The 17,313-nt window shown below is 36.7% G+C and overlaps 1 protein-coding gene across 1 annotated transcript in view; it reads left to right on the top strand.

The window, feature by feature from the left end:
- The window catches only part of PTPN13 (protein tyrosine phosphatase non-receptor type 13), a 206,378-nt gene extending 191,857 nt beyond the window's left edge, over positions 1-14,521 (top strand). The window contains exons 43-48 of the mRNA XM_036763757.1: positions 1,522-1,670; positions 3,714-3,804; positions 6,536-6,873; positions 8,645-8,860; positions 11,932-11,994; positions 14,058-14,521. Coding sequence (XP_036619652.1) covers positions 1,522-1,670; positions 3,714-3,804; positions 6,536-6,873; positions 8,645-8,860; positions 11,932-11,994; positions 14,058-14,153 — 953 coding nt within the window. The 3' untranslated portion in view covers positions 14,154-14,521. The remainder of the gene's footprint in view (positions 1-1,521; positions 1,671-3,713; positions 3,805-6,535; positions 6,874-8,644; positions 8,861-11,931; positions 11,995-14,057) is intronic.
- The last annotated feature ends 2,792 nt before the right edge of the window (positions 14,522-17,313 follow it).

Raw genomic sequence — 17,313 nt, 5'->3', positions numbered from 1 at the left:
GAATTCATTTTCCCCAACTCTCTCCTCTTCTGAATTTCCTTTTCACTCTAGATGGTACCAGCATCCTCCCACTCACTCAGCCTGCAACCTGCATCCTCAACTCCTCACTGTCTCTCACTGCTCCATTCCCTCCCCCCCATCTAGTCTGTTGCCAAGACCTGTCCATTTTACTTTTGTCACATCTTTTGCATACTCCCCCTTTTCTCTTCTTAGACTGCCTCCACCCTAGTACAGACTTTCATCACTTTACACCTAGAATATTGCGATAGCTGCTGGTGGATCTGCCTGCCTCAACTCTCTTCCCCACTCCAGCCCATGCTCTACTCAGCTATGAAACTGATATTCCTCATGCACAGATCTGTCCATGTTATTCCCCCGACCAATATTAAATATGAAATCCTTTGTTTGGAATTTAAAGCCCTTCATAACCTGGCCCTCTCCTACCCTTCTAATCTTCTGGGACTGTATTTCCCTCCTCCTCCACAACCTACTCAGAAATTCCATCTCCCTGGCCTCCTTGCTATGCCTTACACATTATTCCATCTCTCAACTCTGAAGATTTTCACTGGCTGTCTCCCATACCTAGAATTCTCTCTTTCTCTCCTCATCTCTGCCTTCCAGTTTCCCTGGCTTGCTTCAAGTCCTAGTTAGAGTTCTACTTTCTGCAAGAAACCTTTCCCAGTTCTACTTAATCTTGGTGCTTTCCCTCTGAAACTACTCCCATTTTGTCCTGTATTTTATTTATGCATAATTGTTTGCATACCCATTAGACTGTGATCTCTTTAAAATACTTAATAAATGCTTCTTGAGTTAAGGATTACCTTGTCCAATTCATTGGTCTCACAGCACTACCTAAAAAATTTTTAGTCACGTTGCAAATCCCTCCTGGCTCAACAGTTTATACAATAAGAACATTGTAAGGGTGGCAAAAATAGTTGTCACAATAAGGAGGAAAAGGGGTTAAAACAGATAAATCTAATCTGTTCCTGCTACATACCATCTCCTTTTTTTAGTAAAAAAATTTTAAGCGATAATCTGCCTTCCCTCTTTCCTCCTACTTTTCCCTTATTAAGAAAGCAAGAACCTTTTGTTGCAGTTATGTATAGTAAAGCAAAACAAATTCCCATACTTGATATGTCCAACAATAATTTATCTTAATATCATCACCTCCTTATTAGGAGGTGGGTAGCCAGTTTCATCATGAGTCCCTGGAATCATGGTCAGTCATTATATTGATCAGAGTTCCTAAATCTTTACAGTATTGTTATTACTGTATAAATTGTTCTCACAGTTCTGCTCACTTCATCCTGCATCAGTTCATACAGTTCTCAGGTTTTTCTGAAACCATCCCCTTCATTATTTCTTACAGTACAATAATATTCTTTCATATTCGTATACCATAAGTTGTTCAGCCATTCCCCAACTGATGGGCGCCTCATCAGTTGCCAGTCCTTTGCCCCCGCAAACAGAGCTACTATAAATATGTCTGTACATACGGGTCCCCTTCGTCTTTCTTTATAGATCACCCCTTTTTAACAAATAAAGAGCTCTCTGCCCTCCCTGTCGTCAAAGTGCTTCCTTCAGGCAATTATGCTGGTAACAAGTTGAAATGTGTGATCCGAATGTTGCGTGGTCTACTAGAGCAAGGAATTCCTTCCAAAGAGCTGGAGGTGAGTTCCTTATGCTGCTTCTTATGAATGTAAAGATAATGTTTTGTTGCATGGAAAAGATGCCTTAACACCAACACTTTTAATTTCCAAATACAAAACTTTCTTCATCCTATAGTGCTCACCATTTTTTCTAAATAAACCCCTACAAAACTGATTCAAAGTTAGATCTCTATTACCTTAAAGCTTAATGACTTTTCTTGGAGATATGGTTTCTTTGCTTTTTAACCTTGAGGAAGGAAGGAAAGAACCAAAAAAAATGTCAAATATAAACTCCAGGCACAAGATAGAATTCACATCAGGCATTGCACTGTAGTTTCAATATAATTGACTTTCAAGTATGCCATCCCATTTCAAAGTAGCAGTGGGTGATCCTGCCCCACCCCCAACACACACACACACACACACACACACACACACACACACACACTCACACACTCTATCTTTCTCCCTTTCCCTCTCCCTCTCTCCCCCTCTCTCTCCCTCTCTTTCTCTCCCTCTCTCTCTTCTCTCCCTCTCTCTTTCTCTCCTTCTCCCTCTCCCCCTCCCTCTCTTTCTCTCCCCCCTCATCCTGTGGTCCTTTTTTCATTATCCATTTTTATCAGCTGACTTCCTACTAGTGTCTAAATGGTACTATTACTGGTATCAATCACTTAACATTTTTTAATGGACTGATTATTAGATCCAGAAGCTATACCATTTGGACAATGGTAGAAAAACTAGTTGACAAGGGACATGAGCAAAAGATGAAGCCTTTTGATGGTGAAGAGATATAATATAGTCATTTTTACTGTCAGCCTGCATACTTAATCAACAGAAACAAGAGAGAGGATGGAGCAAGGAGGGCTTTATGATTCCACTGAGCTTATAATTTGCAGTTCTAGTTCATTTCATTATTTTGAATCAGTTCTTTAAATAAGTGCCCTTGACCCTCAAAAGTGCATATTGCATCATCTTAAGGGAGAGTTAAACGGTTTATATGAGTTGTCTTTAAAAGTCCTTATCAAATTTGGTTATTAGAAGATTGATAATTATTTCCAAAGAGGCTTTTCTTCCTATAGTATGTTAAAGAAAAAACACATCTAGGAACTTGGTTCAGCACTAGCTTACCTAATCTTACCTAATTTAGGTAAGCACTGGCTTACCTAAAGTGTTTTGCTCTTATTCCTATTTAATCTGCTTGTCCCAAAACACTAGCTTAGAAAAGTAGGTCTATTCTTTTTTAAATAAAAAAAATTATTTGTTTTTCATTTTCAACATTCACTTCCATAAGATTTTGAGTTCCAAATTTTCTCCCCATCTCTCCCCTCCCTCAAGATGGCATGCAATTTTATGTGTGCTCTGCATATACATCCATATTAAACCTATTTTCACATTAGTCATGTTGTAAAGAAGAATTAGAACCAATAGGAGAAACCCTGAGAAAGAAGAAACAAACAAAAAAAGTGAGGGAGTAAATAATATTCTGTGAACTGCATTAAGACTCCATAGTTCTTTTTCTGGATGTGGACAGCATTTTCCATCATGAGTCTTTTGAAGTTGCCTTAGATCCTTGCATTGCTAAGAAGAGATAAGTCTTTCAAAGTTAGTCATCACACAATGTGGCTGTTACTGTGTACAATGTTCTTCTGGCTCTGCTCAATTCACTCAGCATCAGTTCATATATGTATTTCCAGGTTTTTCTGAAGTCTGCCTGCTCATCATTTCTTATAGAACAATAGTCTTCCATTACATTCATATACCACAACTTGTTCAGCCATTCCCCAACTGATGGGCATCCCTTCAATTTCCAATTCTTTGCCACTACAAAATTTGTTGCTATAAATGTTTTTGTACATGCGGGTCCTTTTCCCATTTGTATGATCTCTTTGGGATACAGACCTAGAAGTAGTATTGCTAGGTCAAAGGGGAAGTAGGTCTATAGCATTTTTTTAAATTCTTCTCTGATCAACTGCCAGTCTTTTCACATTTATGGCATTTAGCATCATAGTTGTAGCCTTTTGGATGTCTCAGGAAATTTGATGTTGTTTTCATTTATACTTCCAGAATCTTCAGGAATTAAAACCTTTGGATCAGTGCTTAATCGGACAAACGAAGGAAAATAGGAGGAAAAACAGATATAAGAATATACTTCCCTGTAAGTTCTAATTATTTAATTCCAAATTTGGTATTATTTTAATGAGAAATTATAATGGAAATTTCAAGTTTTTTAAGTTTCTAGACAGTTTTCAACTTCTTCCTTCTCCCTTTTCCCTCTCAAGGGCTCTTTCCTTTATTTCCCTCATATAAGGAAGCTAGTTTTTTTTGAGCATTCAGATGTGAATTCCTAGTGCAAGATCTGTGTAAATTTAAAACTGAGTAGATGGGGGTCAGGTAACACAATTTCTTCAGTTTCCTGAATATTTACTAGTATAATATTTGAGGATCAGAGAACCAGTTTTTCAATATTCTTTTAAAAATAATATCTTCTTTGTATTGTCTTCTGAATGGGCAAATTTCCCAAGTTCATACTTCACAAACATCAGCAATTTCTTCCTTATGTCTGTTTTATATTTCAGGAATTGCCCAATATTTCTCTATATAAAGCATCAAAAAATTTCAGTTGGAGCTACAGTAGTGGTCCTCACTTGCCTTAAATTTTTCCAGCAGACTAAGTAGAGTTATTTTCACTTCTGTCTTCTACCACAATGTACTCAGCCAATTAACAAAATAGGTTTATTTGTTTATCTAACTATCTGGAAGTAATGAATAGGGACATTTGTTTCTTTTCATCATTATGTACAAGTACTCAGTGGGGAGAGGGGTGTTGAAGCCAACCTGAACCTACTAGATTGTTAAATATTCTCAGTGCATGCTTATATCTCAGAAATTAGCAGAGAAGAAATAAAAGTTGTTTCAGGAAGGTATTATGGCCTAGACAATGGCTCATAAGCAGGTGTAACAACAGTGTTGCTACTCACCGCTACTGTGGCTGTGTAAGGCCAATAACACCAGCACACAGGAGGGCTACTAGTTCTTTGATCTGCTTTTCTAAGGAAAGCAACTTTAAGGGGTTTACAATCTTACTTTAATTAAACATACATATATCATTCACTTAATTCAGGGGGAAAAGTCAGCACCCTGAACTTCAGAGAAAACACAAACAAATTACAAGCAGAAATTATATAAACAGAGCAAATAACATAAATCAGCAGACAGGACCTCTAACCATCTGTCCATAGCAATACATACATAGTTACCAGAGAGAGAAGCACCAACATCTGGTTTTTTAAAGCCAGGAGAGGGGGGCACTCCTTAACCACTACCCAGAGTCTCATCTTGCCAAATCACAGGAACAGTCTTCCAATGAATGAGCCCCCAAAGCAAAATGCTAATCCCAGAGTATATATACACTTCAGGGTCAGAGGGCGTCATAACCATGCGACTCAAATTCATGTGACTTAGGCTTTCTTGTGACTCAAGCAAAGTCATCAAAGACTCTTGATCCAATCAAAGACTTTTGTTTGAAACAAAGGCAAGGCTCAATCAAAGGCACTTGATTACCTTGGTGCTGAGATGCACTAGAACTCCAAAAGAAAAAAGAGCAAAACAAAAAGTCCCACTTTGCTTGCCATTACAGCAAGAAGGGCAAGTCACAAGCCAAGGAAAGTGAGTAGGTTTGTTAAGGTCAAATAGCATGAACCAGAATCTTGGAAGAGGTGAGGACAGATAACTAGTGAAGTTCAGTAGCTAGAAAGATTCAGAACTCATTTTTAGAAAGTCTCATATGATCAACATGACAATTACCCATTAACTTTAGAGATTGGCACACTGTCTAAATCTATACACAAAATCATTCTGTTGGAAAAAATTATTAAAGATTTAGGCATACCAAATGATACAACAAAATGTATCTACTTTTTTAAAAAGTCGGTATTCACATTATGAGCTAAGACAATATAGTATGAAAAAGTCTTTGAAATTTTAAATGTTAGGGTGAGGCTCCAAGATAATAAGACAAAAAAAAATACCAAAACCAAGATAATAGGACAAGAACTTTACTTAATAGATAAACTGAGCCAGTTTGATGTTGTCTCCTGTTTTATTTTTTTTTCTAAAGCCAATCCATGTGGGAAAGTGCCAAGGGCATCTTTAGTTCATATTTTTTTTAACTCATGAATCATTTTAAGTCACATAACTAAGTAAGCAGAAAGACTCATGAATCATATTATGTTGCATAACAAAGTAAGCAGAAAGGTTAACTCTTATCCATAGCCTTGATGATGAGTAATTTACTGATATATTTATGATACTTGTTATTTTGTTCTCCAGTAGAAAACTTCGTGACTTTTTCATTTATTATTATTTAATGATAGGCAAGGAAGTAATAACTGCAGTTATGGTTCTTCATCTCCCTAGGTACTGATTTAACAGCTATAAGTTTATTTACTCATTGTAATTAATTTTCATTGCACCAATAGATTATATACCTAAATAACATAGCAAACATGTATAAAAGAAGCTCCTTGTGCTCACAATCTAAGTGTATATGTGACACATGAGGAGATGTATGAAACTCACCTCTACTGCTTACAGAATCTACTGAAATGGGTGCAGCTAGGTGGTACAGTGAGTAGAGCACCAGCCCTGGAGTCAGGAGGACCTGAGTTCAAGTTTGGCCTCAGACACTTTTACTAGCTGGGTGACCTTGGGCAAGTCACTTAACTCCAATTGCCCTGCCCAAAAAAACAAACAAAATCTACTGAAATGTTATTCCCTTTTGCTAAAATGAAAATGTTCATGTAGCCCTTATCCGAGCTATTTGAAAGATAATCATGTGAAAATAAACATGTCAAGATGATGACTGTTTTGTGGTGGGTAAATCACAGATGATGCCACAAGAGTCCCGCTTGGAGATGAAGGGGGTTATATCAACGCCAGCTTCATTAAGATGCCGGTGGGCAACCAAGAATTTGTTTACATCGCCTGTCAAGGACCTCTCCCTACAACGGTTGCAGACTTTTGGCAGATGATTTGGGAACAAAATGCTACAGTGATAGCTATGATGACCCAGGAGGTAGAAGGAGAAAAGATCAAATGCCAGCGGTACTGGCCAGATATCCTGGGCAAAACCATAATGGTAAATGACAGGCTTCGGCTTGCCCTGGTGAGAGTGCAGCAGCTAACAGGCTTTATTGTCAGAGCAATGGAGCTCCAGGATATTCAGGTAAATGAATAAAATCATTCTTTGTCTTGTGACTTATGACTGTCGGAAAAACAAGGACACCACATGCTTTTTCTCTTGCCTGCATCCATTTACTCGTATATCAACCTCAATAACTTCTTAGCTTCCCTGCCCATCTTCTGTTCTATGGAACAGATGCCAACCTTTGGGGGTTTCTTTTGTTAGCTTCCTTACAAATAAGATTTAATTTACAGTCATCTGTCAACCCTTACTCAGCACCATAGATTGGTTCCAAAGCTGAATATTAGAAACTGCCAATTTTTATAACAGAATCTTTAGACATGGAGGATCCTTTACACTGGAGATCTTGAATATCATAACTGGAGAAAGTTGTGTCTTTGTGGATCTGTTTTCATTTACCTTACTCAGTTGGTGACATCCTTATACCATAAAACATTGTAGAACCAAATGTTGTAATTCAGCTGAGTCTTGTTAAAATCATCTGGCTAGACCTTCTGATAGAGAGGTGATTGGACTCAGAGTATGGATTGGGGGATGGGGATACACACACACTCACACTTTTGGATGTGGTCAATGAAGAAATTTATTTTGCCTTGAACATACACGTTTGTAACAGGGTATTTTGTTTTCCTTGCTCTTTTATTGGGAAGGAATGGGTGGGGTCAAGAAGACAGATCTTTATAACAATAAAATCAAATTTTTTTTAAATCATCTGGTCAGTGAAAAATCCATCATAATCTGTGTGAATGAGAACAATTATAGTAAATATTTCATTTTACACACATTAAGTTATATTCTTCCTCCTTCTCTTCTGCTGCTACCTCTTCCTCCTCCTCCTTCTCTCTCTCAAAAACAAGTATGTAAGATAAATGAAACAAACAAAACCATACATATACATATATACATGGATACATACATATGTATACACGTACAGATATATCAAGAGAGAAATTTTCTTATATGCAACAAAATCAATAATAAAAGAAAAGACATATATCATTATGTATTTAACCTTTGGAAAAGATCATGGCCAGAATCAACCTCAAACTTTGTTATAATCACAGTTGCCTTTCTGAAGATACAGTCCACTCAAGGTACTGATAGAATCTCTGTCAGATCCTCTTCATTTTATTCTCAAGATTAGAGTTTAATCTAATCTCTCCAGGAATAAGCTGTTATTCCTCCTCCCTTTGGCCCTCGAAGGTAGGGATCTCTCCAGAGCACAATGTAAATCCCCAGCTCCTCACAGACTCCAGAATTCTCTTTCTCATCTGTTTCCCCCATAAGTTCCTCATAGCTTCTCCTAAAATCACATTTAACACACGCACACAGGTGTTAAATCTCCTTGATCCCATAAGGAGAAGTGACTTTTAGAATGATAGTTACAACTGTTGGCTTCAAGCTGCTCTTTCCTCAACAAGATAGTATGTGTGGTTTCTGTGGGAGAACCTAGGGAAACAGTTCTTACCCAGGTCATTTGGGGTGGAGGTGGGGGAGAGGGTTCGAGAACCTACAGGAAATCAAGAAAGCATTCCAGGCATAGGGGACAGTCGGGGCAAAATTACACAGACACAAGAGGTGGCTGATTGTGTGTCTGGCACACCAAGTGTTCTGTCATTTAAATGGACTATAAAAGCATAGAGGGGAGTAATGTATAAGAAGGCTAGAAAGGTAGGAAGAGACCAGGTTGTGAATAGTTTTAGATGCCAGACAAAAGAGTTTAGAGTTTATGTTACTTATTTGCATAAAAGCATTTTTGCATTTGTTTACTTATTCTCTCATAAACTTTCAGACTGGAGAAGTAAGATGTGTTTCTCATCTGAATTTCACTGCCTGGCCAGACCACGATACACCTTCACAACCAGATGACTTACTCATGTTTATCTCATACATGAGACATGTCCACAGATCAGGGCCAATCATCATTCACTGCAGTGCTGGGATTGGACGTTCAGGGACACTTATTTGTATAGATGTGGTTCTAGGACTGATCAATCAAGATCTTGAAGTAAGTACCCAGATACTATTTGGATCCTGATATTTATTTAGAATAACTATTCTGTTGCTTAGATTTAGACAATGCCTTGGGAGTTTGGGGTGCTTTAATAGTTGGCATCACTATACAATTGTATGTATGTGTATATTTTATTTATTTAAAATATATATCTACATATATATAAATGCATATTTTGCATCTTTATATATGGAATGTATGTGTATAGAGCTTCATTCACTTTGGCTGTAGCATTATACATAGTAAGTGTAAATATCACTTAAAGCCAAAAAGAATACATTCAATTTGTAAAAATGAATGTTTTACAAACACTATGTTCAAAGTACTTTACTGATATTATATTTTAGTTTTTTCATTATACATATGCGAAGCAGCATTGTATAGTGGGAATCTAGCTAGCCAAAGATTCTGGGAGATAGGGGTTCAGGTCCTATCTCTGATACATACTGGATTTGTGACTCTGAGCCCATTACCTGATCTCTCAGTGCCCCCAGGAAGTTGCCAGTTTATACTAGCAGACATCATTTTCTTACCTTAAGTGCCTTACACCAGTGATGTCAAACTCATATAGAAACTTGGGGCCGCTAAGGATCCCTGTGGACCAAATATTAACTTAGAATACCACATATCAACATTAGGCAAATTCCTTTGTATTTTTGTTTTATTAAATATTTTCCAATTACATTTTAATCTGGTTCTGGCAGCACTCGGGATTGCAAACCACAGGCCACATATTTGACATATCTGCCTTACACTGATGAGATCACAGATCTGTTACAAAAGCAAAAAAGTCTACATGTATCTTTTAAGTCCTGTTCTGATACTTTAACATCACAGCATGTTAAAATATATATATATAGTATTCTTAATGCATATTAGCAGACTCTGCTGAGACGGAAAAGCTTTTGAGTATCAGACCGGCAGTATGTCATGGGGGTTCCTGTCTGGTATGATAGGTTAGATTTGTTGGCCCCAGAAGTGCCTTCCAGCTCTGAAATTCTATGAATCCATAACCTCTGGAGAAGGGATTATGATTCTGAAATTAGAGTTCAGAAATGTTTTCATTGTTTTTTCATGTGTTACTGGCACCAATTGTAATGATTGTCCTTCTTCTTAAAGAGTAACCCATTGACATTTGGGGCAGATTCTCTGAATTTGCACATCTTGCATTTCTTTTGAGCTACTTTAATTCTGCTTTGCTCATAGAGCACGGTACATTCTCTGATGAGGGCACGCCATGCTGAGCAGTCCTGTGCCAGTGTCTCCCATGTCACACGATCAGTTCCAAAGTTCTTAACAGAGGCCTTGAGAATGTCCTTGTATTGCTTCTTCTGACCACTGTGTGAACAATTGTTCTGTGTGAAACAAGGCTGTGTGCTTGCTTCCATTCTTTTTAGCATGATGTTTTCAGTTACGTTGTCAAACACCTTCTTAAAGACAAGTTGCACTGTTTTATTATCCCAGTTTTACGGATGAGGTAATCAAACCTCAGAGAAGGTAAGTGACTCTCTGGTAAATGACAGAGCTGGGGTTTGAAAAAGCTTTACACCCCAGTTCTGCTATAGTGACTGCCTCCTGAGAATACAAGAGAAAGGGGAACAGGAGGAAGAGAAGGAGAATTATAACAAATAAATCTGCATTTTGACATAAACTTTAAAATATGAAATATAGATAAAGACTTGACCTGTGTTTACATTGGTGTAGGTAACCCTCACAACCAGGGGAGCAAACTCCTGGTACCAATGCAGGAAGTATTTTCTCTGTCACTTAAATTATTAGAGAATTGCCTAGAACATTGCAGTGAGGTTCAGTGACTTGGCAAGGGTTGCACAATCAGGACTTACACCCAGGTCCTCCTGACTTTGAGACTGGCACCCTATCTACCATGGCATACTGCCCCCCTCAAAATACTAAATAAATATCACTTGTTATTATTACTGTATGATTCAGAATAGCAATAGCCACAGTGGGTGGAGTCTTTGTTTGGGCAACATGGTGGTCATAGAATTTGTGTTTGTCCTTCGTTTTCAAAGAGGACTGTGGCATCAGGGAAACAATGGCATGACTTGCATTTGGCTTTGATTTGAGTGAGGGAAGGCTGTGCCAGGTCACCAGCCTCACTTTCTCCTCCAGAGCCATTTGGATCCAGAGACCAGATATTCATCAGGATGACTGGAGATGACCTCGGATGTGATGGGAGACCCTGGCCTTTTTAGACTAAGGCCTTTTCATGTACTCACTTAGAGTGAGATAATGCCCATTCAGCAAATAGCCTTCTTTAAGAAGTGAGTCAAGGGGGGCAGGGCAGCTAAGGGGCAAAGTGAGTAGAGCACCTGCCCTGGAGTCAGGAGGACCTGAGTTCAAATTCGGCCTCGGATACTTGACACATGTACTAGCTGTGTGACCTTGGGCAAAAAACTTATTGCCCTGCCCCCCTGCCAAAAATAAAAGAAGTGAGTCAAGGGATGGCCCCTTTAATAAGAAAAAAGAAAAAAAATTCAATCTGGAAAGACCCTCAGGGTTGCTGTTTCAAAGAGAAACAGTTACTATTGACATTCACTCTAAGCCAGGAGGGCCCAAAATCCAGCCATTAAGTGGAGCTCGGGCAAGGACCTATTGTGGTCCAGTATATGAGCTTCAGAGTGAACTGGGTTTAAGGTTTTGTGAAAGGAGAGACAAAGACAGAGAGATGATTTAGAGTTGGAAGGAGAATGTTAAGAGATCAGATAGTCTTACCACCTTATTTCACAGATGAAGAAATGGAAGCTGAGAGGGGGGGTGATTTGCCTATAGTCACATAGCTGGCAAAAAACAGTCAGCATCTAGAAAATGTTTCAACTGTGACTTGGAAACAAGCCTTTGGACTTGAAATTCAAGTACTGAGCTGTATAGATGCTGCCTCTCAGAGCATAACGTTGAAATGATCAAATGGCAGGAGGATGTACAATCCATCTCAGAGCTAATCTGAATCTAGAAGAATGTTTTGGGAGGAGGGGGAGGCAGAGAAGAACTCTTTTTTGCCCTTTGTGTTTACCAAAATGTCCACATGTTGTTTACTCTGGCAGTTTGACATCTCTGACCTGGTGCGCACAATGAGACTGCAGAGGCATGGGATGATTCAGACTGAGGTATGTCTTTGGTGCTTTCTTTTTTAACAGTGGGAAATTATCTTTAAGGTGAGAATGTTAAAAGCTTCTCTTAGCCACATGTTCCTCTTTTTGGAATGGTTTTCTGATTTAGAAAGCATAGCTATAGAACATCTAGAAAGTATAATCGTTTTGCCTCCCCCTCCTAAACTCTCAGACCATTGTGGGAAATTCCATTTGCAGCCTGAAATCTCCATCTAGACAGTCTCTCCCTCTCTCTCTCTCTCTCTCTCTCTCTCTCTCTCTCTCTCTCTCTCTCTCTCTCTCTCTCACACACACACACACACACACACACCTTGCCTCTATAGATATCATTGGTCTTTTAAAAAAAAAATTTGTTCCTTTTAAACAGAAAAGAAATGCCTTTCATGTTTATTTCCACTCCACATGTTTTTTTAAATCTACTCAGTCTCCTGAACATTAAGCTGACTTTCACAAAGACATTTTCATAGCATAGAAACCACACTGGACATTGCTGCCTAGAACTCAAACCCAGGTATGCAGCCCGTTAATGCTATGACGTTGTAATGTGATCACCAGTTTTCCAACCATGTTCTTAAACCTAATCTTGGTTACAGTGTCATTTACAAATAAAAGGCAACTTAAGCACTAGGAGAATATTACATCAATGTATATTTTCAAATCCATTGTCACTTTGCCAAGAAGAATGAAAAAAAATTCCACTTGGAAGGCTGAAAGACTGAGATAATGGAGTATTTTAAATTATGGTTTAGTACTTCAAGGATCAGTGGTACAGAGCATAGCCCCCTTCACATTTAGAAATGGTCTTCATTACCCTAGTGGAAAAAGAAATTCATTACTTGTGGCCAACCTTCCAGTGATATGCTTCCTCAAATTTAGGTATGCTAATAAGATATAAGAAAAAAAAAAAGACTTTTTCTTTGGTCAGGATATGTAACTTCATCAGTATGGAGATTTTCTGCTATGAAAACTATTTTAACCAATGTATATCTGCAATTTAATATTTTTTTAATTTATGGAATAAAACAAGCACTTCCATAACATAGTATAATTTTTTAAAAGATCATTACACATCAAACTGCAAATCTGTTATGTACAATTTGTAATTCCTTTTAAATATATAATAAAATTTTCACATAAATTTCTTTTGTTTTTCTTTTTTTCTCCCACCCTAAAGATGGCTACAATTAGACATAAATGTGTATATGTAAAATCATTCTATACATATATCTGCCAAAACCAACCCAGGAACTATATAAACAAAGTTATTTTTAAAAACTTTTTACAAATAAAATCAAATTTAAATATTTGGAGAAATATTAATTGTTCATGGGTAGGCAGGGCCAATACAATAAAAATGACCGTTTTACCTAAACTATATATATGTTCAATGCCATCTCAATTAAATTGCCAAAAATTATTTTACTTAATTAGAAAAAATAATTCATTTGCAACTGAATATTAAAGAGTTGAGTGGGAGTACTAAGTGGTTGGGATGCCCATAATCATATGGCTGAAATATGTCAGAGGCTGATCTTTCTTGACCCCCAGTCTTTCTAATTCTCTTTCTCTATCCATTCTACCATACTGCCTCTATGAAGAAACTTACTGAGAAGGAAATATAACTTTTTAAATGGTTGGATTTTTAAACTGCTTTTATTCACAATATTTAAAGAAATTTATTGCTTGATTTTTTTTTCTAATTTGAGATTTAAAAATCTGTACATGCTTTCAGGATTTATATCACTTCATAGCATCATGATTAGTTGCCTATACCTATATAAAGATGAATTTCAAGTAGAGATGGGAATGTAAAAGTAAGAGATAACAAAAGTACAAACAAACAAAAAAAGCCTGTGTGAATTTCAGCCTAACCAACTTATGTAGGCCTCCCCTTAGGGCCATTTTTGCAAGATTAAACCAACCTAGAAAATCTCATCCTTAGTTTACTTGCCAAAACGGGATTCAGATGTTGAATTTTAAATACTATAAACTCCCAAAATTGAACAACTGTTTAATTAGTACAAAATGTTACCTATTTTATATATTTTTTTTCTTTCCAGGATCAATATATTTTCTGCTATCAAGTTGTCCTTTGTGTATTGAGACGTCTTCAAATTGAAGAAGAGCTGAAAAATAAGCAGCAGCATCTAAAATGATTCTTAAAACTTTTGTGTGCATACATGTCTGTTGTTAGCTATGTCAAACTTTTCTTTCAAGACATCTGCCCTGGCCGTTTATCGGCCTTGGGAAAGGGCAAGAGAAGTCAAATACCTTTATAAAGACCCTCCTCACTCTGAAATGAGAGGATGTCCTGTATAACAGTAAATATCTAATAAAGCTGTATTGTATAGCTTTTTTAAACTATGATAATTATTGAAATAAAATGTTGTATTAAAAAATACTAACCTATTACTGCAGTTATTAAACTGCCTTTTTTGCTTAAATTCCTTAGGGAAAATTAAGGCAGTATTTGATCCAGGCAAGCATTGTAAACTGGGATGTTTTCTTAGTCTATTTTTAAAACAATATTGTTTATAGCAGAGTTCTTTTTCATTATTTTAATAAAGTAGGACTATTTTATAAGGGATACTTGAAACCAGTATTTAAGTTTAAGAGATAACTATTGACATAGGATAAGTAGCAAATGTTTACTGTTATGGTTTCTAATGTTTACTTTATAAAATATCCTGTACATATTTATATACATTACATGAAAAATGAAATTTTCTGATGTCTCTTTGTAATTGGTTAGGCTTCATCACTTTGTAAATAAAGACACATCTTTAAAAAGTGATGCCTCTGTAAGCTCAAGATGTGCCTGCGTGTTAATGAGATGTTTCAGTATGTCATTGTTTCTTTGAAATGGCAAAGGAGCTGAACCTTTGATCTAATGCATGATTTTATAGTATTGCTGTCAAAAGTATCTGTGCCCCTGAGGTCACAGGGACTGAGTGTTTGAGTCTCTAGCCATTCCCACATATCGAAGGAGATGTCCACATCCTCAATCATCTGGATTTCCAGAGGAAGAAAACTGGAGACTACCAACCAGATCTAGTGGGACACTGTGTGTCAGTCTCATTCTAAAAGAAAAACATGAGGTGTCAGAGAAAATGTGAAATTGGGTTAAGTAAACTTGAAATAGGCAAGATGGCAGAGTGGAAGGTAGATTGAGCTCAGAGTCAGGCATGACCTGACCCAAATCCTGAAACCATACTTTACTAACTATACTGGATTTCTTTGAGCTTCGTTTTTGTTGTTTATATGATAATGGGAAGAATGCCAGGGGTACTACCTCCTTTTAGGGTTGCTTTTGGGGGAAAAAAAAACTTTTTAAACTTAAAGCACTAACTATGCAAATGTGATTTTTTTAAAAAAATTAATTCCACTGACAGTCTCCTCTGATGCCTCATTGTGATGTGGGAAGCTGGGTTATCGAAGGCTGTACTGGCAGAGCATAGAGTGTGGCAAGTCCAGTAAGGCTGGAATGGTTTTGATGCTCAACTCTACAATGTCCCAGAAGTCTTAGTCTTAAAATTGCACTTTTGGACACCAGATATAGATCTGTTGTCCAAGAACCAGGATACCCGAGTTCAGAGAAGTTTATCACAAAATCAGCTGCTCTAATTTCTCAGCCACAGAAACTTTCCACCTGTTGTCTCAGATTTCCACTCCTTTCCATCAGCCTATAAAGGAGAATGAGAAACTGTCTTGGCCATTTTTACCTTTTCCATTATTTCTGAGTCTCATCTAGTCCATTCCTTTTATCTACTCAATAACCAATACCAAATGGTTTTTATGACTGCTACTTTATAATAAAGTTTGACATCTGAAAGTTCTACTCCTCCTGCATTCTTTTCTTTTTTCGTTAATTCTCTTGATTAAAAAAGTTAAATTAATTCCTTTGATATCCTAAGTCTTTTGTTCCTCCAATTTTGTTGTTAATTTTTTCCAGTTTTGTAACATATTCCTTTGGTAGTTTGATTATCATAGCATTAAAACTATAAACTAACTTTGGTAATATTAGCATTTTTTTATTATATTGGAATGAACCAATGACCCAGCCATAAGCACTGAGTATTCCTCCAGCTGTTTAAGTTCTTTATTTCTTTCAAGAACACTTTGTAATTGAATCTATACAAATATGGAGTGTGCTTTAGTAGAGTGATTCCAAAATCTTTTGTTCATTTTATAGCCATGTGAATGGGATTTCCCTTCCTACTATTGATTCTTGGATTTTTTTCATTATTATATAGAAATGGTGTTGTTTTTGAGAGTTTATTTTGAAGCTGTTGTCTCAGTTTCTTTGCTGACCCCTAAGTTGTATTTTTTTAAGTAAGCCATAATGTCATAAGCAAATAGATAGTTTTATCTCCTTTTTAACTTTCTTTATACTTTTAATTTCTTTCTCTGGTCTTATTACTATTGCTGCTATTTCTAAAATCATTTGGAAGAGTGGATATCCTTACTGTATCCCTGTATTTGTTGCAAAATCTTCTAGTGTATTGTCATTATATATGATGCTTGCTTTTGGTGTTAGAAAGAGGCTTTTTATGATATTTCTTAAAAAGATCCTTTTTGGTTCACTTGTTTACTTTGTTTTTTAGCCCAATTGATTGCTGTGCCTTGTCAAAAGCTTTTATTGTATCAATTCAGATCGTGATTTGGGGTATTTTTGTTTTTAATGATTAATTATGTTGATTATTTTCCTAATGTTGAACCCTCCCTTCATCTCTGCTATAAATCCAACTTGGCCATAATGATGTCTTAAATCAGCAGTGATAAGCTCAAATAGAAAGGGATCTCTAGGGGCCAATACTGACTTAGGAAACCAAAACTACAAATTAACATCATTTACGTTGTGTTGTATTTTTATTTATTTTGTTAAGGATCTCCCAATTACATTTTCATTTGGTTTGGACCAAAAGGCCTACTTGTGTCTTAGATAAATGGCTGTAATTAGTCTGATAGGACTTTGTTTAAAATTTTTTAATTGTTCATTCGTGATATTGTTCTATAATTCTTTGTGTTATCATTTCCTTGTTAAGTAATTAGAACAAGATTTAGCTATTAAAAGGAGGTTGGTAGAGTGCTTTCTTTCCCTGTCTTTGAGAATAAATTGATAGCATTAGTCTTAATTGTTCCTTAAAAGTTTGATACAGTTCATCTGTAAATCCATCAGGACCAAGAGCTTTTTCTCCCCTTTGGTAGTTCCTTTAGAACTACTTTGGTTTCCTTCTCTGTATTTTATTACTTAAGATCTCTATTTGGTATTCTTTTAGTTTAAGACCCTTATGTTTGTTTAAGGTATTCCTCTGT

Source organism: Trichosurus vulpecula, chromosome 6 (genome assembly GCF_011100635.1).
Source record: "Trichosurus vulpecula isolate mTriVul1 chromosome 6, mTriVul1.pri, whole genome shotgun sequence".
Lineage (NCBI taxonomy): Eukaryota > Metazoa > Chordata > Mammalia > Diprotodontia > Phalangeridae > Trichosurus > Trichosurus vulpecula.
The sequence above is the reverse complement of the archived record's forward strand: the minus strand, read 5'-3'. Positions and strand labels throughout refer to the sequence as shown.